The sequence below is a fragment of the Engystomops pustulosus genome, chromosome 4 (genome assembly GCF_040894005.1).
Source record: "Engystomops pustulosus chromosome 4, aEngPut4.maternal, whole genome shotgun sequence".
In the NCBI taxonomy this organism is placed as follows: domain Eukaryota; kingdom Metazoa; phylum Chordata; class Amphibia; order Anura; family Leptodactylidae; genus Engystomops; species Engystomops pustulosus.
This window is the reverse complement of record NC_092414.1, coordinates 89,399,084-89,422,765: the sequence shown is the minus strand read 5'-3', so window position 1 is coordinate 89,422,765 and position 23,682 is coordinate 89,399,084. Positions and strand designations below refer to the sequence as shown.

General features: G+C 39.3%; 1 protein-coding gene across 2 annotated transcripts in view; it reads left to right on the top strand.

Annotated features, from left to right (window-relative positions):
• Nucleotides 1–23,381, top strand: part of MDM1 (Mdm1 nuclear protein) — a 46,584-nt gene extending 23,203 nt beyond the window's left edge. For both annotated transcript variants that reach the window (XM_072146668.1, XM_072146667.1), the window contains 7 exons: nt 4,989–5,164; nt 5,384–5,638; nt 11,139–11,275; nt 13,612–13,742; nt 16,342–16,579; nt 19,757–19,816; nt 21,236–23,381. In XM_072146668.1, coding sequence (XP_072002769.1) covers nt 4,989–5,164; nt 5,384–5,638; nt 11,139–11,275; nt 13,612–13,742; nt 16,342–16,579; nt 19,757–19,816; nt 21,236–21,348 — 1,110 coding nt within the window. In that variant the 3' untranslated portion in view covers nt 21,349–23,381. The remainder of the gene's footprint in view (nt 1–4,988; nt 5,165–5,383; nt 5,639–11,138; nt 11,276–13,611; nt 13,743–16,341; nt 16,580–19,756; nt 19,817–21,235) is intronic.
• Nucleotides 23,382–23,682: the final 301 nt, after the last annotated feature.

Genomic DNA, 23,682 nt, shown 5'->3' with positions numbered 1-23,682 from the left:
CTGCAGCCACTGCTTATTTACCAAGAACTGTGCAGTGGAAGGGAGTGAAGGAGAAAGGGATTACTTTATTTTTTACCTCACTTCCCCTCTCATCAGTGCCTGGAAATTTCCAGATCCTGCCCCGACCAATTTCTGACCTTCCTCCCCTATTACAGAGTATCTTATATTCTTTCAAGATAATTTTGTAGATTTTGTTGTAATGTGGTAAGCAAATTGCATTTAAATGCTGTGTAAGAAAACGTATGAAAACTAATTGCATGCATATTCTGAAAGCTAAGAAGGTAAGCCACAGCAAAAAGCACCCGATTTCTTTTTTTTATTGCTGAAACAACTTCTATTTGAAGAGATGCTACAGAAATTTACTTGCAGGAAATTCTGCAATGTTTTAACAAGTTGTGCTCCCTGGCATTAGAGCACAGTCTGTGGAGGCATAGATATAAAGCAAGATAACCAAAAAGGAGTGTTCAAACAGGCTGTTTTCCAAGTCTCTTAAAGGACACGTGTCACATTAAATGAAACCCTCTTCTGTAAGACCTAAGTTGCCCTAGCCAGAACTTTGTTATACATTTAATTCTTAGAGCCTAATGTACTGTAATACCTTCATGTTTCATGATTTGCAGTTTGGAAACTCCCCTCTTTTTCACTCCTCTTTCTCTGCAATTCCTTTGCTATCCAATGTCATCTACCTTTTTATCTCGTCACCCTCCTCATGTACGCATGTGCCCATTCGCACAAACAGTGAGCGCAATGAAAGAGTGCTGGGTGTGGTCTACTTGGACAACTTGCAAAAATTTACATCCAAGGCGGGAAAGTACAGGGAAGGATTCTACCAGTGGGAGGAAGCAGTTTTAAGCCAGGACACCTATGCTAAACTTTTAAACCTGGCACATTGGGGGGGTGGGGGGTGTAAGGTTTACTATACATACTGTGGATCATAAGTGTCCTTAAAATGTGGATTATTTCAATAATACAATAAGACTTATCTTTAGAGTTGTCCTGCACGTGCTGTTTTCAAGTGCACGTGCTGCTCCTATTAATGAAGTCTATGTTTAGAAGCATCCTGCATATACCCTCTTCATGAATTGTTAATTCATGTTGTAAGCTCACAGCTCCTGCGAAGGTAATTCCTTAGACCTTCACGTTTTAGTGCTTTATTTCAACAATTTATTTTCAGGCTACCAGATGTCACACTGAATTATATGTTCCGACATGGTTTTGTTCTAGTTGATTACATTTTCATCCAATTAAATTTTGTAGCATTTAAGGCAAAATATTAATAGTGTGAGAGATGCTGAAGTAATTCGCTTAGTAAGGTATGGAAGAACAGGAATCATAAAAAGTGTAAGATGCTCTGCTTCCTTTTTTTTTTTCATTTCCTTTTTTCCAGAAATAGACACTAAAACATCTGTGCTACTGTAGTATATTCCATTGGAATTTCAGCTATATTTTCTCTTTTACTAGTGAGAAAAATGAATACATGAGAAAAATGAAAGGGCACGTTAGTGTTATTTCTTCCTGATTTACCACTCAGCACAAGTACGACACAGGAATAAGTAATTGAGCAAGCCAATGTTAAATTAAACAAACTACACCCCAGGGTAATTATATGAGGATAATAATAGCAAATACTGTATATCTATGGAGGGGAAAGCCTATATAAGTCCCATATTAGGCTGCATTCACACATTGCAATGACATTGCTTTTTTAAACACAATTTAAAGATTGTGGGTGAAGGTTTGGAGTTTGACCTGATTTTATTGTGTTACCGTTTATTTACAGCTTGTTTATGTAAACAAGGTGCTAACGCTACACATATGTAAACACAATGTCAACATGGTGTCAAAGAAATGCAATCAGGCCTTTTTGAAGCAGCCTTTGAATTGTGTTTCAAAATACAAAGTAAGGCTTCATTTACATGACCGTCATGGGGACGTATATATGTCGCCATAGATGGCAATAGGCTCTTGGTACGCTGCCACACATGTTCTATCTTTCCCTGTGTGCATGCCCTGTGTCGCGAATCCCAATGGAGAGGGGAGGGGTACACACCTAAATACACAGAAATTACGAGGTTTAGTAGCAGGTAACTAAATTGATTGAATGATCATATGCAAGTGTGACCACCTCTATAACAGCAACTTTTTTGCATTTTGCTGGTGTAAAACGTTGATGGTTTTTTACAAATGTACGTAAAAAAAACATAAGCAATGATGATTGCTTCCTCCAAGTGTGAAAAGCTGAACATACATCAAGATTTCCAGAATAATGTAATTTGACCAATGTTGTTTGGTCATAATTTACAGTGCTGTGTCAAAAGAACAAACAACTTGTACTAATTTGGTAGTGGAGTGGTAATGATTTGGGCTTGTTTTGCAACCTTTGCTGAAAAGGGGTCCTGCAACAGCAGAATGACCCTAAGCACAGCGGCAAAAGTACAACACAATGGCCAAAAAAGAGTGTTGAAATGGCCCAGTTAAAGTCCAGACCTCAGCTCAGTTGAATGCCATAGTCAGCTTTGCATAAAAATTTTTACGACTATTTACCACATATATACAGCCCCCAGGAACACAAATATACATCCCCCGGTAATATATATATATATATATATATATATATATATATACATCCCCCAGCAATTAATGTATATAGCCCCCAGTAATAAATATATACAGCCGGCATAATCGATATATACAGCACCCAGTTTTGTGTATATATGTAAAACATATATAAAGCTCCCCAGTAACGAATGTATATAAAGCCCCCCAATAATATATACACACAAGCCTCAGCAAATTTGTAAAGTACATTAGACCAAAATCTAACCAGAATGATGTGATAGACTGACCCACACTACCTCATACACTAAGTTATTTTAGTGTACTTTTAGTTATTGCTGCTGAAGTTGGTTCTACAATTATTGATTCATGGGGTAAACCTATTTATTTATTTTTTTACACTCCGCTTTTTCCCTTTTGGTTTCTTTAAAAAAATTTCTTTATTCATATTCCAGATTAAATACCAGGGGATAGGAAAGGTGCTAAAAAACAAAGTTTCTCACGTTGTTCGTTGCTTGTTCCGGCTCATGCTTTCTTTGTCAGCACCTTCCCTCTCCCCTGGTATGTAATTTGGAAAATAAAGAAATCTATTTTTAACCAGGTAACAAATAAAAGGGTAATTGCCTTTTCATTTTACGACTTGTGGGATTCTGTTGTGTGTTGTTGGCCATCCAAGGTTTAACCTATTCTAAAAAATCCATGGAGTACCCCTTGGTGTCAAGAAAGAAAGTTACTTGCCTTTCTCTAATCCCCATTCCCATGGTGCGCCCCTTTGGTTCCTTATTTACACATCCGGCTAGGCACTGTAGAACAACCTTTAGAGAAAGCTTCCTGATTGGCCTGTGACAGGACGTGACCACTGCAGGGAAAGTAATAATGGATACTCTACTGTCATCTACCAAAGCGAAACAGGAATGGAGAAAAACAGAGCTGTTCCCTGCAGCACATATTAGCACATGCAAGTCAAAAATTATAAAAAATAACAATTTTGCTGAAAACTCCTTAAAGGGAAACTGTCACCAGGCCAATTGCTATGAATCTACAATAAGTACTTTGAATGGCCGATTGCATGTGTGCTGAACATGTCTTTATAAATTGAGAAAGCTGCCTGCAGCCAGAAAATTAATTCATTGTCTGCTTCCAGTCATGGCGGTGGGGTTCCGGGCACAGCAGTCAAGGAGGCGCTGGCCCTCATGGCCGCATCTTTACATTACCTTATCTTCTTGTAATCTCCACCTCTTTTCATTTCTTGTGCATTGAGATAAGATTGCGGTAGGCCAAGGAGAGGTCAAGGAGGCAGGGCCTGGAGATAAGGAGGCACGGTTATGTAAAGATGCAGCAATTTAAAAAACATGTGTCCAGCACACATGCAAGCAACCATGCAAGGTACTTATTATGGTTTCATATTGATTCCCCGGTGACAAATATTTGAAATGTTTTTTTTTTAAGCTTTAGCTTTAGAATGAGCTTTACCTGGGCTCCTATACACCCGAGTGAAGTTGCCCCCCCACCTTGTTCAAATCTAACAAAATTGGTGTCAAATGTTTGTGCTGGTTTGTGCAGCAGAAATTTTGTTTTTAGATGGTAATTAAAGTTTCAAGAGGTTATGAGAGGGCAACCTGCCCCCCCCCCCCCCCACACACACTACCCAAATCAAACAAAACTGGTGCAAATCAATTCTGCTCCGTTTGTGGTGATTTGTGCTGCTCAAATTTTTGTTTGTGCTGCTTTTGCTTTGAAGATATTAACTACTAACTAAAAGGTCACCCAGCCCCTCCACGTTAACCAAAGTGGTGTCAAACTATTGTGCTACATTTGTGCTGGGTTGTGCAGCAAAAATCTTCGTTTGTGGCGCTTTAAAACAATAGCGACACAAACAAAAATTTCTGCTGCACAAACGTAGCACAAATGTTTGACACAAATTTTGTTAGATTTGAACAAGGTGTGGAGGGGCAACTTCACTCAGATCTCCTATACCCCATATTAGCTGAAAAATTATTACTGAAATGAAGTTAAAAGTGGTGCCAGCAGTGAACTGAGGCAGCTGCTACACTACAGATAGAGCTACCAACTCCATTTGTAGTGCAAATCAGCTAAAGTCTTACTCCCACTGTTCATCTATTGAACTATCCTTAATCATTCCTCATTCATATCTAAAACCTGGAAAACAATTTTAATTATTATTAACAGCCATTTAATTGCAAGGACATGGATTAATACCTTTAAATGTATATATGTAGTGTGTTTTCTAGTGAACTTGTTTCAGGTCTCCAAACAAGAACATTTTTTTCTGCTTTTTTGATATTGCTGCATTCTGCTTATTTGGTATTGTTCCATTTTTAGATTTGCTTTATCAGGAACTGCTTTAAGCATGCATGACTTTGTTTATTGTTAATAGGAGATTATAAGTCAGACTATTTTGATGTAATTAGGTGAAAGAATTACGAGAGAAAGCAGAGTACTACAGACGAAGAGCCCAGGGAACACATTTCTCCCGCGAACACCTAAATCAGATAATCTCTAATAGCAACAGACATTGGGATATGTCTTCAGACACCACCAGTGAAGAAGATCTGAGCAGGAATATTAAAGCTCTAGACCTGGCTGGGTACGTTTTTTCTTTTCTTCTCTTATTATGTGTGTTGCTGTGCAAATCACCAGGGTTGTGCACTGAGCACAACCAATTAGTTATAACCTACCTTAGAAATAGGTGACAGCTTTCTTCTTAAAATATGGGAAATTAATTTTTCCTTTACCAGTTAACATATAGTTATTGTCTTTATATATTCTAACACTTATTTTTGATTTTTGCACGCTGCTTGTGTAGATTGCAAACCTTTTCAGTGAAAGAATCACCATCAAATAAGAAAATGGCATCTAATACTGGGAATCTAGGGGTTTCCGATGCTTCTACACTACCAGTCAGAAGGAAATTAGTTTGGGATGAATATGATGATAGTGCGCCAACAAAAAAAATGGAATCTTTGCACATTGAGGAAATAGAAGAGAGAGACCATGATGTAGAAGAACAAGCAGCAGAACAGCACTTTGAAGACAACAATGGATCAATAAGTACACCTAGGTACATTTGTATTTCTCACAGTGATTTTATTCTTTAAAGGTCTCTTTTTATGTTGTATAATCTTATAAGAGTGACAGATTTTATTGTTAACATTTCTCTTAGATTTCAGTTTCTACTTAGTTTAGCTCACACCGTTTTCAGTATTTACAGTCACTGAGAACTTCTGAACATGTTTTGAACCACCACCATCATCTTATGGGAATGGTACAGTGAAGCACATGTGTGGCACTGTAGTGTTCTGTATCCGGGAGAAAGATACGACATGTCCTATCTTTCCCCGTAATACGGCGCCGTGCGCCATATATTGCTATAGAGAGGGGCGGTCGTTTCCCCTTTGTAATTGCTTTTTAACTTGTCCCCAACTGCCTGCTGACTAAAAGCCGTCTTTAGGCCTTTTCTTCTGCTCCCGTGATAGCAGGAGACCATAGAAAGAAGGCAGCAGCGGTTTATTAACGCTTCTGCCTTCTATTTTGCTCAATGCATAGCACTGAAGCGCTTTGCAGTGAGTAGTATAGCTAACACTGCCGCCAACTCTTTAGACCAAGCGGTCATGCGACCTCTGAGTCTGTAGGGGTTAATTAAGCTGCTGAGTCTGATCAGACCCTGTCCAGCACTTATCAATCATCTGTTCCCACAAGGGGTCGTTTCCCTGTAACTGGGGCTATTACAGATTACAGGTGAAAACTAGAGAAAAAAAATGCTGAAACGTCCATACAAAGTTAATGACATATAAAGTTTAAGCACACATACACACATCGCATATTAATAAATATTTATATATTAATATTCCCCAATAAAATAAAAAAACACTACACTATAAAATCATCTATAGACTATATATTATATAACAAAATGACCGTCACACTAATGAATTGATTTATAATGGTCCTTTTGAGTTAATTTAAAAACTGAAAAAATATATACTATACAGTATAGTACAAAAATGTTTTTCTCCAGTCTCTGTAAATATAACTCCAAAAACAACTAAAAAAGCAAACAACATTTTTATTTTTAACTATCCCCATTTTTATGGTATGGCATAAAAAAGGAAGTTATGGCCCTCAAGCCAATAAGTATAAAAATGCTGTAAAAATGCCCTGGTCATTAAAGCCTTTTGAGGCCTTGTCAGAAAGGGGATAACTTGCAAACACAGTGGGGGAGATTTATCAGAAGTGTCTGAGAGCAGAACTGTTCTAGTTACCCATGGCAGCAAATCAGAGTCCAGCTTTCATTTTCCCACAGCTGTTTACAAAATTAAAGCTTAGATCTGATCTGTTTTGAAACGCACCTCCTCATCCCCCCCTCTAATTATGGGCCCCCCAGTATCTATCCCTCCTATTGCGTACCCCCCCTTATTTTGGTGCCCCTCATCTCTCCCTCTCTTATTGTGAGCCCCCTTTTATCTCCCCTACATTTTATGACCTGCCCTCATTGTGGGCCCCCCTCATCTCCCTTCTCTCGATGTTGCCCCCATGTATCTTCCCCTTTTATTGTGGGCCCCCTGTTGTCCTGTTTTCTCCCCCTCGTTTTGTAGCCTCTCACTCCCCTCTTAATATGTGCCTTGTGGTATACCCCCTTTCATCTCACCCTCTTTTCTGACCCACTCTCATCTTCCCCTATCTTGTTGTCCCCCCATCTTCTGTTCCCCCTCTCATTTGTGGTTCTCTCATCTCCCTCCTCTAATTGTTGCCCCTTGTATCTTCTACTCTTGTTATGGGCTGCCTTTCATCTCCCCCTCATTTTTTAGCCCCTCATCTTCCCCCTAGTATTTTGGGTCCCCTGGTCCCTGATCATCTGTACCGACTTTCATCCCCATCATTTCTGACCCCTCTCCCCACATGTCATTGTGGGCCCCCTATTCCCCCCCCCTCCATTTTCTGGGCCCCCTCTCATTTTTCCCCTTTTTTGTGGCCTCTCATCTCCCTCTTTTTAATGTTGCACCCTTTTATCTACCCCTCTTATTGTGGCCCCCCCTAATTTCCCCCTCTTAGTGTGGCTCACTCTCCTCTTTGCAGCACACTCACCATATTCCCGAGCAGCCCCTCTCCTCTTCTTTTCTGCTGCTGTCAGGCAATGAGCTGGCAGGCAATGATGTCATATTGCGCCTGCTGACCTGCTGCACATACCATAGCAGCAGAGAGGCTCAATAATGATAGCTCTCTGCATCATTATTGCTTTTAATTCCATCTGTTTCAGAACGGCACAGAATTGAATGGTAAAAAAGGGGCAGAATCAGTTTGGTTAGGGGCAGAGCCGGCACAGTTAGAGTCAGGAGGTGTAAGGGCCTACTGGTGCTTTCACTGGCACACCTGTGGGCCAGTCCGACCCTGTGCCCAATTATGTAACAGAGCTTTCTCTCGTTGTTCCACATATCCTAGCAGTGAGACCTGTCAATCAGGAACAAGGAGGCAGGGCAGTGAACACTGCAAATACCTGGCTCCATTCCATTTAATTGGACTCACTTCAACAGTTTCATATATGTTTACAAACAGATTTTTTTTAACATTGCAGCCATGCTAAGGAACCATTTAGGGGTAAGGCCAATACTTTTTATAAATAGTTTTTAATGAAGTATTTATTTTAGGTGGGTTATACTTTTTAAGTATATTCCTGTGCATTCCTATTTAATTATATCTGTATATAACAGAAGTAAATGAAGTAATTGAATTTCCTTTACTGGGACAAGACTGCATAAAACATAGGACATTCTGCATTGCTCTCATAGTTTCCACCAGTCACCTTAGTATCACTGTCCCATAGCGCAGCTAGTATCACAGTAGTCTTGGAGTAGACCAGAGAGTTGACTCAGCAGGAAGCTATGTGCTCAGCAGTCACCTCAACACGTAGTGGAACAGCTCTTCTAGCCACAAACACTCCTGTAGTGTCATAAGGAATCTGGTGGCTTTGTATGTGAGTTCCAGGTTTGATAGTTGGCAGAAAGAAGTGAGCTTAGCGTTCTCCATGACACATAGTTTAACAGCTTTCTTGACCGCAATGCTGTAATATGATATTATAGAGATACATTTATAAATTTCCAGCTTTATATGTAAGTTATGCTATTAAGATGAATAAGAATTTCTTACTACTTTATGTGCTTATTAGTCAATAGAAAGAGGAAAGTTCAATATTCTACAGCTCAATACCCCGTACATTCTGCAAAGCAGAAATCTTACATTAAGATAAAATCTTCAACAAAACTACTTTGGAGTACTTGACGAGAATCTTACTCCAAATTTCTTAATTTCCCTCACGGACATTTTGCTCCAATCTAAAGCCAATAATTTGATTAGCCAAACCGCATTACAGTTTCTGACACCTAAATATCTCGTAAAGGGATATAATACTCATAAGATACATAAAGAGATGAACCCACTCAAAGGTTGCCCCATACTCTCTGGGATGGATAGGATCATCCAAAACACCAGTCTATATGTAGACCAGATGTATTGCCCCTTTGTCCAAACTCTTCCATCATATGTTAGAGACACTACGGATCCTCAAAAGGATTTAAGGGAGTCAGATACATCCTGGTACCTACTTAGCTTGCCTAAATGTGGAGGCATTATATAACTTCATATTGCATGACAGAGTATGTAATGCTATGGCCTCCCTCCCAGGGTTGGACAAGTGAAATTGATTCTGGGGGCCCACCTACCGCTGCATGGAAATATTACCTGTATATTCTTAGGCCACATTTATAGAATGTGTTTTTATTGCGTTTTGAAAGGCACAGCAAATGTATCAGGTAAAATGTAGCCCAAAACACATCAGTATTAACGATAGTAAAAACACGGATGTCTTTTCAGATGTGATTTGCAATGTATTTTTTAAAAAAAGCAATGCAAGCACATAACGTGAACGCAGCTTAAGACCATGTGCACAAGAGGCGATTGAATTGTGTTTTGAAATGCCTTTTAGGCGCATATGGAGAATCTCCTTCAGGAACGTCTGCATTCAGACATCAGAGAGGAGATTCCCCAGATGCACCTAAAATGTAATTCAATCTTGTGAATATGGATGTAAGGTCTAGCATTGGGTAGAACCTATTGAATGCAATCAGTCCCTCTGCCAGCTCCTATTGTGGCCCCTCACCTCCCCCTGATATGGTGGCCTCCTCTCATCTCCTACCCATAATGTGGCCTCTCATCTTCCCCTAATATTATGACCTCTCACAATGGCATGGAACTAGGCCTCATCTTCTGCAGACCAGCTCGCAACCTCAGTCCATATTTGGGTATTTCAGATTTAAGCCCTGACAGGGCTCTGGTGATCAAAGTTCACTAGCCATAGACCCACTTTTATATATATATATTTGTTACACAGCAGCAGGAGTAATCTCTTCACCACCGCTTAGGGATACACTTTAAAAACCTCCAAGATTTGTATAAATGCCTATTTTTTCAGCTCATTTTTAAGGACTATTAATAAAGATTGTAAATTCTATATCGGATTTGTGTCAGTGCTATTCAACACAATTGACCTGTTTTTTAGATGTTCAAACATTTTTTATTGTCCTTTGATTATAAAGGTTATTCATTTATTTAGTTAAGGAGCTGCGACACATCTTACTTATTTCATCAGTTTTTTTGAACCAGTTGTGTGAGCAAACACAATGGGGCAGATTTACTTACCCGGCCCATTCGCGATCCAGCGGCGCGTTCTCTGAACAGGATTCGGCTCCGGACGGGATTTATGATGGCAGTTCCTCCGCCGTCCACCAGGTGGCGCTGCTGCGCTGAAATGCATCTGAATACACCGAGCCGGACCAGGTGAAGGTAAGCGCTTCCCAAGCAACACATTTTCGGTTATTAAATGCGGCGGTTTTTCCGAATACGTCGGGTTTTCGTTCGGCCACGCCCCCCCGATTTCCGTCGCGTGCATGCCAGCGCCGATGCGCCACAATCCGATCGCGTGCGCCAAAATCCCGGGGCAATTCAGGTACAATCGGCGCAAATCGGAAATATTCGGGTAACACGTCGGGAAAACGCGAATCGGGCCCTTAGTAAATGACCCCCAATCTTTCCATTATTCCTTATCACTGTGAAGTTATATGTATAAAAAATAACATGAAGAAATTATACAAACGTCTGATGTAATAAAATATAACTTAGGAAAAAAGTTGCGACCATAGGCTAGCTCTTCTCCTTCTATTGCTCAGATTTTAAAGTGAGAGCCAAGATGTAGCAACTTTCTTCCCACACCTGTTTTGGGAAAAAACATGGAAACACAGTCATAGGCATAACATTTTCTGGAGCATATATATTGAAGTGATGTGTTTTGGTCACCTATGATGTCAGTGATTGGCTACTACAGTGACCTACCCTGAGGTGGCACATCACCTGACAACCAAAGAATGAGAGATGCAGTAGTTGCAGCTAGCAGCCAGTGCTGGTAGAAAGGAACAGCTTTTATTTTAGTTGGACAACCCTTTGCTGACAGTGGCACTATACTATGTCCTTGTTTAGGTAAACTAATTCTACTTGTCTGTATATTTTAATAGAACCACTGATGCAATATATAGTCCATCTGAGAGACAGTCTGACATTTCAGTGAACGAGGGAAGACTTCCTACTCCAAAATTAAAAACATTTGGCCTAGCACATAGGACTCATCATGACCGAACTACACCCACCACAGGTAACATTTTACTAAAGACAGTAAAGTTGATATAATGTCTTGTACCTTTATGTTCCTGAGAATTGTAGACAATGGTTTAAGATAACCTTTCACAACCTTACTCAAACACAAATCTTTAATTAATCATTTAATATTTAATCATCTTGTAGTCTGAAGTCAGGAGTATCCAGCTCTGCCAGACTCTAGTGACTGCTGTGCTGGAGATCAGGTTAAAGGGGTTATCCGGGTTTAAAAAATTTCTTATGGCCGGGCTGGGGAGGGCTATTTAAACACAATAAACATGGACTTACCTCGTCCGGCGCTGCTGATCCGTGCCCCTGTTTGTTTACAGGGTCACGGAAGCCGCACACAGGGAGCTTCCGGCCCGCTATGTGGACGGCTCCTCCCATCCGTCCCTATCTCTCAGCGTTGTAAGCACTGGGAGATGGTGCGCATGGGAGCTTCTGGCCGGCTGTAAGCTCCCTGTGCGCACTTGTAATGAAACCGGCGCACAGAGAAGACCTGCCGTGGCGCGGGACATCGGCAGCACCGGAGGAGGTAAGTACATGTTTATTGTGTTTAAATAGCCCTCCCCAGCCTGGCCATAAGAAATTTTTTAAACCCGGATAACCCCTTTAAGCGCTGACAAACCCGATCTCTTATAGAGCAGAGCCTCTGCACTGCTTTCTCTATCTCCCTGCTTGTCCCGGCATAGATAATACGTGCAGGACCTTAGAGTGATGTCATAAGCATGTGACTGATCACATGCTTTCTTCATTATTACAAGGCCCTTGAACCTTTTCATGGTGCCATTTAGGATGGGACTAGGTATGTGTAAGAGATGTCTTCATGTGTGTGGATAAATGAATGTATATAGTGGAGCTATGTGTATAAATGAATGGATATAGCAAATCTGTGTGTGAATGGATGGATGTAGCAGGACTGTGTGTGAGTTAATGGATGGTGTAGCAGAGCTGTGTGTGAGTTAATGGATGGATGAAGTGAGCTGTGTGTTAACAGAACTATGTGTATGGATGGATGTAGGAGAGGTGTTTACTTAAAAGTGTATTCCAGGAATATGAACGTCTGCTGCAAAAACCCATAATGTCATAAATAAGTGAATACAACAAAACTCAATGTCATTAATCATAAAATAGAGCTTAAATAGTTTGCTTTTATGATTCACAATAAGTATGGGCTTTCTAATGTAGGCATAGTTATCTCCAAGATGGCCGCCACTGGAAACTACAGGTCCCATGATCCTTCAGTTCTCAGTAACAGCTAATCCCTCTCAGGCTCTGCTCCCAGTGATGATTTAACAGACTGTCTTGCTCTGTTACCATAGTACTGATGTGTGTAACTGCCACCACTGCACATTATCTCACTGAGATGACATTTCACCACAACACTGGCCATGCTGGATGTACTGCAAGCAACTGACTACAGCCAAACATAGTGGTGGCAGGTGCAGTACATGTGATGTGGACATGTGACCAGTGGCCATCTTCTGTCCTGTGTCTGCTCCACAGGGGTAAAATCAAGAGACCGCTTAAAAGGTGTGTAGCATTTTAATTCTCCATCATAGTGTATGTCCACAAAATTTTTCTGCTAAGAGGAGCAAAATATTAAATAACAACTTATTACACATTAACTTATATTTTAATGACCCATTGAATATGAATTATGCTTATTTCTGGAATACCCCTTAAATTGAATAGATGTAGCAGTGCTGTGTGTAAGTGAATGGATGTGTATGTTTATGTGACAACATAGCTGTGTATGTGTATGTAAGTTTCAGGGTCCTATCATGGACTGAATCAGATCACTGAAAAGATCAGAACACCAAAGCAAGGGTATTCCAAATATAAATAAAATGTAATTGTTATTCAAATATGCATTAAAATACTTGTGATTACTAAACCAAAAATCTTCTTTCATACATCTTTTGACTGACTGCTGAACTTTGTATGTCTAGTGGGTAGTTAAGACCTATCACCCTTCATCATTAGATGTGTAATAACTAATAACCTTACCCCATTACCCATCATTACAGGCGGCCCCTGACTTAAGGACACCCAACTAATAAACAACCCCTAGTTACAGACGGACCTCTCTGCCCAAGGTGACCTCTGTTGAAGCTCTCAGGATGCTTTACTTTTGTACCAGGCTGTAATGATCAGCTGTAAGGTGTCAAGTTGTGCCCAGCTCAGGCTGCTAGTTATTAACTGGATTTTATGTCTTCACAGTATTGCTTTCAGGTGGTACATTCTAGTTATGGATACTTTTTTACAGTATGCCCATGCTTAATTTCTGAAAAAAGTCCACTTTTTTATGTTATGAACTATTATTGTTTTCAGGCGGTGCTCTTTTAGTATCCCCAAGTAAACATCATGACAATTCAGAACTTGAGCAAAAAAAATCACCAAAAAAGGATGGTTCTCCAAAAAAAGTTGTCTCCAATAGTTTACATGAAAAGAAATCCAAAAAGGTAAAGAAACAATTGTAAATGTAATATTAAGTAATGAATCAATAAAGTTATTTAGCAATAAATTTGTTTTGTTCAATGGCACTACCTATTATGAAAAACTAGGAAACAAGTTTGGGTCAGTTCATAGCTCTTTCACTAATTTAGTGGTCAGCTTGGGGAAGGGAAAAAACAAAAATGTAGATATTTTGCTAATTTATTTAATTAAAAAAAACTTCAATATCACATGGTCATAAGCATTCAGAACCTTTGCTGTATAACTCATATTTAACTTACCAGCTGTCAATTTCCTGATTCTGCTTGAGATGGTTATACTCATTTATTTATGGACTTGATTAGGAAAGGCACACCTCTGTCTATATAAGACCTCACAGTTAACTGTGCATATCAGAGCACATGAGAATCATTAGGTCTAAGTAACCACCCAAGGAGCTCAGAGACAAAATTGTGTCAAGGCATAGATCTGGCCAAGGTTATAAAAGAATTTCTGCAACACAACAGGTACGACCACAACTCTTCCTCAACCAGGCCTTCCAGCCAAGTTCATCGTGGGAGAATAGCCTTGGTGAGAGAGGAAAAGAAGAACCCCAAGATCACTGTGGCTGAGCTCCAGAGATGCAATAGGGAGATGGGAGAAAGGTCCACAAAGTCAACTATCACTGCAGCCTTCCACCAGTCGGGGCTTTGTCCAACTGTGTGCTGAAACTTTATCTTCTGTCATGAGATTACAGCAGGCAGAGGGAGGCGAGTGAGACTTGCTCTTGCACAGTGTATCAGCCTGTAAAGCCAGTGCACAGAGGGGTTCTGGTAATGCTCCCGAAAGCCATTTTGGTTCATTAGCATTATCATGCTTGATTTCCATGGTAGATTTTCTTTAATTTAATATATAAAGCTGAGTGATATATACATATATGTGTGTGTGTGTGTATGTCCGCTAAAGGATTCTGCACCATTGCATTTACAATCAACAAATTTTACACAGCCGCTCCCTTTGACTCAGGGAACTTCATAGACTACGTTTTATGTCAAAGTTCTCACTCCACACTTATAATACAATTTTAAACCACCATCTTCAGGAGGCATTGTCTGCTGCTGCAAGTGGCAGTTAGCAACCAATCAAAACTCGGCTTGAGTTTGCCACAGGTCATTAATATGAGCACTGAGTTTTGATTGGTTTCTATAGGCAATGAGTATAAGACAGGTTATGTTTAAGGTCATATGTGAATTAATATGATAGATAGATTAGATAGACAGAGAGAGAGACCCACAGAGAGACACAGGGAGAAAAAGATGGAGAGGGACAGAGACAGATAGAGAGAGAGACACAAGGAGAGAGCGTCGGAGAGAGACAGACAGATACATAGATATAAATAAATAGATAGAGATATGTAGATAGCTCGTTGATATTAGCCCTGAGCTTTGATTGGTTACTATTGGCAATGAGAATAAGACCCCTTATGTGTGAGGTAATATGTGAGGTAATATGACAGAGAGACAGAGAGAGTCACAGAAAGAGAGAGAGTCAGAGAGAAAGATATATGGATAGATATAATTACATGGATAGAGTTAGATAGATAGAGATAAAATATTATTTTGTTAACCCATTCTATTTTGGTATAGCCAAGACCAGTTTACTATACTGGGCAATGCCAGGGGCTGTAACTGGTAGAAAAATCCTAATGCATATTATATGTTGTAGTGATTTTCTCAGAGGTCAAAAATAAAGGCTCCCTTTCAGACAGCAAAGCAGAATAGAGAGTTGGCCTTGCATGTGCGCCACTCTCAATTCAAGTGTATGGTAGCTTGGAAAGTTTCAAGACTCTGATAATGGTGTTTCCTATAGAGGATTTCTGTGAATCAATCATCTTCAGAAATCCCATACAGATTTTGTCAAATAAGTCCACAGTGAGAATGGTTGGATATAGTGTTTTTTATTAAATATAGTCACTTTTGACATTTTTTAAAAAAAACATTGCTAATTTCTATAAAATATGTTAAAAAAGATACATTTTCTGGTTGCATCTTCCCTTTAAACCTCCTTTTGGATTACTTGGTGATTCACCATCTCAAAGTATGTTTCTCCAATCTCCTACAGCAGTGATGGCTAACCTATGGCACTGATGCCAGAGGTGGCACTCAGAGCCCTTTCTGTGGGCACTCAGGCCATCACCAGAGATGACTCCAGGTATCTTCCTGCAGTCCCAGACAGCCCAGGACTTGCTGTGCACAGAGCTATTTTAATGTGACAGCTCTACCTGGGACTATTTTCTGCTTTATTGGTGTCCTCAGGTGCTGGTATCAATGAAAACTGTGACAGAGAAGGGAGTATAAATCACAAATTAAATTTTTGTGTTGGCACTTTGCGAAAAATAAGTAGGTCTTTGTTGTAATATGGGCACTCTGTCTCTAAAAGGTTCGCCATCACTGTCCTACAGTATTACTTTCACTGGTTGTATCAGAAGCATCCACAATATACTTACTTGCATATATTTGGGTCCTATAACGGAAATTTACCTACCTACCTGGTTTGTGCCGATATGTGTGAAACTCTATCATAATAAGTATTTTTCATTGCTAACTTGATAAGTTTTTGATATTTCAGGATGAGGATGATCGCTTAGTAAAATCTCCCCCTGTTGCTGGACTTATGACTGTTGATCCATTGCCACTAAGAGAAGATCCATGGCCAAGTCCAAATATTTCTAGTAGAGCTTCTCCAACAACTATGTCATATCCAGTCTACAAGCCCATGGAGAAAACTTTTGTTCTGTCATCTCAGCAATGGAATCCATCTTGTCGAATACATGGTTCACTGCGGGATCCTGAGTTTCAGCATAATGGTGAGATTCTCGAAATTACCAGTGGCGAACCATTTTATAGCTTTGCCTTTAATAGATTAGCTTTATCTAACTTTGCATGCAGGATATTACAAGGATTTTTTAAAAATCTGATTCCAACATATCTCTGTAAATTCTTTAGTAACTATGAATGACATGTCCTCCTGCCTTTCTTTCAACTCGCTCTCTGACTAACTACAATATGGTTTCTGACTCAATCACTCCACTGAGACTGCCCTGACCAAAGTCTTTAACCCCATAGCGCAATAAGACGTACCTGTACGTTTTATTGCGCATGGGGTAGTATGAAGAGGGTTCACGGGCTGAGCCCTCTTCATACACGCCGGGTGCTTGCTTCATTGCTTCATTGCTTCGCGCTAACACCCGCGATCGGTGCTTGTACCGATCGTGGATGTTAACCCTTTCATCGCCGCCGGCAAAGCTGCCGGCGGCATTAACGAGCCGGCAGCGCGTGGGCGCCGCCATCTCGGGGAGCGGCGATCCGTTGCCATGACAGCCTCGGATCTCACAATGATCCGAGGCTATCATGTTTTAGGCCATCTATTACAATGTGCGATCTGCACATTGTAATAGATGGTGTGCAAAATCCCCATATACTGCCATACTGTAGTATGGCAGTATATGGTAGGATCAATCAGACAACCTAGGGTTAAAGTACCCTAGGGAGTCTGAAAAATAGTAAAAAATTTTAATAAAAAAAAATTAAAAAATTATATTAAAAAAACCTAAAAATTCAAATCACCCCCCTTTCCCTAGAACTGATATAAATATAAATAAACAGTAAAAATCCTAAACACATTAGGTATCACCGCTTCCGAAAATGCCCGATCTATCAAAATATAAGAATGTTTTTTTACTGCATTTAACCCCGTAACGGAAAATAGTGCCCAAAGTCGCAAATGGCATTTTTTTGCCATTTTGAAAAATATAAAAAATTCAATAAAAAGCGATCAAAAGCTCGTACAATTCTAAAAATAAAAGCATTGAAAACGTCATCAAAAGTCGCAAAAACTGACACCACCCACAGCTCCATACACCAAAGTATGAAAAAGTTATTAGCGCAAGAAGACGGCAAAATGAAGATTTTTTTTTTTGTACAGGAGGTTTTAATTTTTGTAAATGTATGAAAACATTATAAAACCTATACAAATTTGGTATCCATGTGATCGTATTGACCCAATGAAGAAATTAGACATGTCATTTGGAGCGCACAGGGAAAGACGTAAAATCCACGCCCACAAGAAAACAGCGCAAATGCGTTTTTCACCATTTTCACTGCATTCAGAATTTTTTTCCCGCTACCTAGTATATGGCATAGACAATTAAATGCCATCACTATGAAGTGCAATTTGTTACGCAGAAAACAAGCCATCAACAAGCTCTCTACATGGAAAAATAAAAAAGTTATAGATTTTTGAAGGTGGGGTGTGAAAAATAAAGACGCAAAAACGAAAAAGGGCCTGGTCCTTAAGGGGTTAATGACCGACTGTCTACCGAGGCTAATCACCACTATTCTACTTTCCTTCTTATTGATCTGTCCTCATACTTTGAACCAGTTGACCATTCTTTCCTGCTGCAGACATTACTTTATGTTTCCTTGGCATAGATGACCTGGGCCTTTCCTAGATCTCCTCCAGGAGAGGGATTTTCAGTCTCAGAGTTGAACTTGCTTTGGTCTGAAAGGTGCATATCACCCCAAGAATAAAAGCAGAAGACCTTGTGAAGATGCTGGCTGAAGCTTGTAAGAGTGTTTCAATAACCACACAAAAACGAGTTCTGTATCAAAATAAGTTGAATGGCCACTCTGCCAGGAAGAAGTCATTACCGTATTTTTCGGACTATAAGGCACACAAAAAATCCTTTGATTTTCTCAGAAATCAAAGATGCGCCTTATAGTCCAGTGCACCTTATATATGAATCATACTTACAGACAACAGCTGCCTTGAACGGTGCACAGGTCTGCCACCTGCTGGTCTTTCATCCTTATAATAAGGTGCACCTTATAATCCGGTGTGCCTTATATATGAACCTAGACGTTTTAGCAGGCATTTATTGATGGTGCGCCTTATACTCCGGTGCACCTTATAGTCCGAAAAAATACAGTATTCCAAAAGCCAGATTAATGTTAGCAAATGCACACAAGACCTTAATTTTGTCCTGTGATCTGATAAAACTGTGATCTGATAAAATTTTAACTGCTTGGCCTTAAATGGGTTTTCCCACCAATCAAGTTAGGCCTTATCCACAAGATAGGGTCTAATTTGCTGATCAGTGGGGGTCTCAGTGATGAGATCCCCCGATCACGCGAGAAGGGTTCCAGGTACCCCCGCCAGATCGCTTGTGGGTCTCGGTGATGAATGGAGCAGACGGCCGTGAATGTCTGCTTAATTCATCTCTATGGAGCTGACAGAGATTGCTTTGGACCCATCGGACCCCCTGTTCTCATGATACCCCTATTGACCCCCACTGAGACCCCCATTGATCAGCAAATTAGTTCCTATCCTATGGGCATGCCCACCCGTCACCATGTTCTGGTGTCTGATACTACGCTAGTACAGGGGACAGGTGGGCGTGCCCAGCCGCCAGGAAGTAGTTGGAGCAGAGGGTGTCCCATGACGCGAGGGACCGCGGCATGGGACAAAAGGAGTGCCAGACTAGATGAGTACATGTTTATATTTTTAACGAGCCCTCCCTAGACTGCATCCTAGATTTTTTTAACAACCAGAAAACCCCCTTAAGAATTACAAATCAATGGTGGAGGTTTATCAGAAATCTCTGAGAACTGTTCTTGTTGCCCATTGCAACCAATCAGAGCTCAGCTTTCATTTTCCCACAGCTACTTATAAAACCAAAGAAGAGCTCGGATCAGTTTTGGAGAGGCCATCACAAAGCCCTGATCTAAATCTTATTGAACATTTATGGGCAAAGATAAAAAGGTAGTTGTGAGCGAGTCAACCTACAAACATGGCTCAGTCACACCTGTTCTGTTAGGAGGAATGGGCCCAAATATTGAAAGAAGCTTTTGAAGGATTTCCAAAACATGCATAAGTGTTTTTTTTAAGTATTGTATATAAACTTCTGTTTTTAACTGTATCTATATTATTTTGAAATGCCTATTTTGCATTATTATTTTAAATATCAATTTTGTTTTCTTTTTAGGAAACTTTAACAGTTGCAACTTTTACAGTTCAGCAGTTAATGAAAACGACAACATTGAAGGTAGGGTGTATGATTAACCCCTATGGGACTCAGCCTCTTTTGGCCTTTAGGATGCGGTCCCATTTTTCAAATCTGGCCTGTGTCACTATTAGTGGTTATAGCTTTGGAACGCTATGAGATATCCAGGGGATTTTGAGATTGTTTTCTCATGAAACATTGTACTTCAAATTAGTTTAAAAATTTGGATGATTTGGATGTTTTGCCAAAATTTGGAAAAAATTTGGAAAAATTCTTTATTTTCAACGTTCTAAATTCTCTACTTTTGATGCAGATAGTCATAGCACCCAAATAAATTCATAACTTACATTTCCCAAATGTCTGCTTTATGTTGGCATGGTTTTTTATGATTCCACAAATTTTACTAGAATGTTATAAGGCTCAGAATTTAGGTATAATTTTTCACATTTTTTGTAAAATCACCAAAACCCGTATTTAGATGGACCTGCTCAACTTCTAATTGACACTCAGAGGCCTAAATAATACTGAGACTCATAAATTACCCCATTATGGAAACTACACCCCTCAACGTATGAAAAACCACTTTAAAGAAGTTTTAACCCTTTAGGTGTTTTATAGGGTTTAAAACAAAATGGAGGTGCAGTCTGCAAATTGTAATATTTTTTTCACAATACACTCATTTTGGGTGTAAAATTAAACATTAATAATGGATTTAATGAAAAAAGGCTCCACAATGTTTGATACCCAATTTCTCCCGAGTACACGATACCCCATATGTGGTGGTAACATGCCGTAATTTTGGGGCATCTATAGCTAATTGGTGAGATTTTATTAACTCTTTGTTGGTGGAGGAAATGAAAATCATCAATTTTTAGGAAAATTGTTATGTTTTTTTTGGCCGTTAACCATACCATAAAAATAGTATATTATTTTTATTCTGTGGGTCGCTACGATTATGAAAATACCTTATTTATATAGATTTTTTAATTTTTCCCATTTTTACTGAATAAAAGGTAATTTTATTAATGTTGTTAATTTTAGCATCACCGTCTTTCATGTGCATAACTTTTTTTATTTTTCGCAAATCTGTTTGAGGGCTTATTTTTTGTGAGAAGGATTGTTCTTTTTAGTGGTCTTATTTTAGAGTGCTTAACATTTTTTAAATCACTTTCTAGAGCATTTTTTATAGGGTATTAATTGAAAATGATCTTTTTTTGGAGCTTTTTGGGGATTTTTGTTTTTTGGGGTTCACTTTGCAGATCTAATAACGATTCTGTTTTATTATGCAGATTGTTATTGCATTTTTTTTATATGTTGTGTTATGTATATTAGATGATGCTTTTCAAATACTTTAGTCATTCACTGCAAAGACACAATATACTTATTGGAACAAAGAGGGAATTATGTACATTTAATACTGGGCTCTATCAGCAAATGTTTGTTTATGTTTTTTTTTTTCAGATGACCGACTTTCACAAATATCTGCTAGGTCAGCAGCTTCAAGTTCACTAGCATCACAAGTGTTAGAGCGTGCACAGAGAAGAAAAGAGTACTTCTGGGGGAAAAGTAGCTAACTCAGTGCTGTAAACATGGTCTAACAGCAATCATGTGATAGATTTGAAACCAGTATGCTTCCATTTCTTGCACTCTAATATTTAAGTGGTTTTCTTACCACTTATTCAGCATTGTTCTTCATTATCAGGTGATCTATTGAGATGTCCGACCCTACTGATCAGATACTGATCATTTTCAAATATGGATAAGGGGCCAGAGAATCCATGTCTACTGTCTTGAAGTGAAATTATTATCACTGATATACTGTTATTCTTCTGGCATTACAATTTTTCAAACTTCAATACGTATTCCCACAATTCTAGATACTGGTGAAAATACTGTATATATTTAATGTCGTGAAGAATAGCCCAATAGCCTTTGTTTAGGATTGGAGGGTTTAAATAGGTTTTCAGTACTTAGGAAAGCTCGTTAATGTCAGATTGATGAGGGTCTGACATCTGACACCCCCACCAATCAGGTGTTGTTGCTGCTTCTGGCAATGGAACCACATAGCGGATGAGGGCAAAAGCAAAATGCTCTATCCACTGCAAAGTACTGAAAATCAGCTTCCATTTTTTTTAAATTTCCAGTAATAACTCATATATAATACAAAAGTTGTTTCTTTTCTCAAAACTTCTCTTTCAAAAAACAATAGTCTAGATCAGTGGTGGTAAACCTATGGCACAGGTGCCATAGGTGGCACTCAGAGCCCTTTTTGTGGGCACCCAGGCCTTCACCCCAACACAGAGTTTGCCAGACAGCAATCAGGGCTTCCTCCTGCGGTCCAATGCAGCTCAGGACATGCCATGCTCAGCGCCATTTTAAAGCAACCTCCTTGGCTGCCAGGACTACAGGAGAAACGAGAAAGTGTGGACAGAGAAATTATTTTTGGAGCTCCTTGTCTGGGAACCCAGATTCTTCATTTTCAGGGGACTCTGCAAGAAAGCTACAATCCAAATTTCTCCATCATATTTTTATTATATTGGTGAACTCAGGACGCCAATACGGTTGAAACCTGTGATATAGCCGGGGTCAATAAGTTACTGCTTAAATTGTCATGTTGGCACTTTGCAACGTATCTGTGGGTTTTGGTTGAAGTTTGGGCACTCTATCTCCAAAAGTTTCGGCATCACTGGTCTAGATGATAATAATGAACTTTGTAATATGATTTATTAACGAAAAAGATTTATAAAACAATGCTGAAAAAATAAGCAGCACTCTAAATTTAGGTGTGAAAAATATACCTCGATGGTCTTTTTATTCTATTGTCATATGTGACATTTCATCTAAAGGTAGTGGGATAAAAATGGGATAAGAACACCACACATGTATTTTTTCACCCCTGGACTTGGAGTGCTGTTTTTTTTTCTCATATTATTGTAAGCCCTGTTGCCCGGGCTTATTTAGTGTGGACCCACGATTACTAAATGTTTTTAGTTGTTCTGCTTTGATTCTCTTTGTGTACATAAAAATATTTATTTGACTTAAAGTTTCTAATGACTTAATTCTTGACACACTTTAACATGATACTGTATAGTGTATCCTGCTCTCCTTATCTATCTGTTGTGTACAGACTTAAGAAGGCGGGTCACTATTGGAGAAATGAGCAAAAATTGGGACAGAGAAACTCTTTTCAAAGTTTATTTACACTTTCAGTTAAGAATTTAAGGAGCCATGACCCACGTGATTTTTCTGCATCGTCTTAGCTGTGCATGTAACTGGAACTATGCTTTGAGCAGCAATGCATAAATCAGAATAAAGGCCTCCATACGCACAACAGAAAGAGATTTGGGCAAGTGATCAAATAATTGTTCTGGTCTAAAGTGCTCTTTATCACTTTATCTTTATTTGTTTCTAGTTATTTAAAAAACACCAGCCATCTATTTTATGTTAATGAGGCCTCCTTCCCACATCAGACAATGCTAGGAAAAACAAAACAAAAAACAATATGTCATACATAAATAAATACTGTAGAACATCTAACAAAAATATGTACCAAAAGAGCCAAAAGCCTCTTTGAATAATCACATAAAATACCAAAAGAAGAAGCAAAAGAGGAAAAGAAACACAAGGCTACAAAATGAGTAATGGAAAAGTGATAATCTTTATTGAAGATTATCACTTTTCTATTACTCATTTTGTAGCCTTGTGTTTCTTTTCCTCTTTTGCTTCTTCTTTTGGTATTTTAAATGCTAGGAAAAAGAAGGTACAGGCATGGTAAATATTATATACCCCAATTCTTCATTCCCCAGGAAGTGAAGCTTCATCTGGGGTGACTGGTAGCAGTTTACTCTCCTGCCAACATTAAAAGCATACACACAATTTGGTAGAATGAGTGTATGCTGCTGGGGGAG